This window comes from Apis dorsata, unplaced genomic scaffold (assembly GCF_000469605.1).
Source record: "Apis dorsata unplaced genomic scaffold, Apis dorsata 1.3 scaffold_93, whole genome shotgun sequence".
Taxonomy (NCBI): domain Eukaryota; kingdom Metazoa; phylum Arthropoda; class Insecta; order Hymenoptera; family Apidae; genus Apis; species Apis dorsata.
In genome coordinates this window covers 168,868-169,524 of record NW_006263391.1, presented here as the reverse complement: position 1 = coordinate 169,524, position 657 = coordinate 168,868, and the positions used below count along the sequence as shown (strand labels likewise).

The 657-nt window shown below is 43.5% G+C and overlaps 1 protein-coding gene across 1 annotated transcript in view; it reads left to right on the top strand.

The window, feature by feature from the left end:
• Positions 1–513: 513 nt before the first annotated feature.
• The window catches only part of LOC102679282 (homeotic protein proboscipedia-like), a gene marked incomplete at its 3' end in the record, with an annotated part of 49,696 nt that continues 49,552 nt past the window's right edge, over positions 514–657 (top strand). Inside the window, exon 1 of the mRNA XM_006611848.1 lies at positions 514–645. Coding sequence (XP_006611911.1) covers positions 514–645 — 132 coding nt within the window. The remainder of the gene's footprint in view (positions 646–657) is intronic.

Genomic DNA, 657 nt, shown 5'->3' with positions numbered 1-657 from the left:
TACCGCGCGCGCCACGACATCGATCTGCCGATCCTCTTCTCTCTCTCTCTCTCTCTCTCTCTTCCTCTCCTTCTCTTTCTCTTCCTTTATCTGGTGAAAAAAGTGCGCGCCCTTCTTTGTGTGGATTTCTCGCGAATATATATATATATATATTTTTTTTTCTCTCTCTCTCTCTTACCCGAGATATTCCATCGGGATGTAGTGACAAGTAGAACCTTCTTGCCTGTGCTCGTCTCGTGTGATTCCCAGTGAACTCGAACCAAGCGACTACGAGGAGATTCTCTTCTCTCGTGCAAAGTGGTGTAGTACATATACATATATACATTTATATATATATATATATATGTATATATACATAGGTAGGTTAAATCTGTAAGTGTAAAGAGTAGTAAAAAAGTAAACCTTGCATAGAATATATATACATATATATATATATAGTTTATCGAAGAATATATATTTACACGTTATCGAGAGAAAGGAAGAAAGTAAAGAAGTGAGGGGGTGTAACGTTCGATGCGCGGCAAGCGGCAAGTTGGATTGCCGCCGCCGGAAGAGGAATCAGCGCAGCAGCAACAGCAAGAACAGGAGCAGGAGCAGCAGCGGAGGAGGCATCAGCTCGAGGCGTTGGTCCACGCGGGCAAGGAGGTTGCGAGCGTG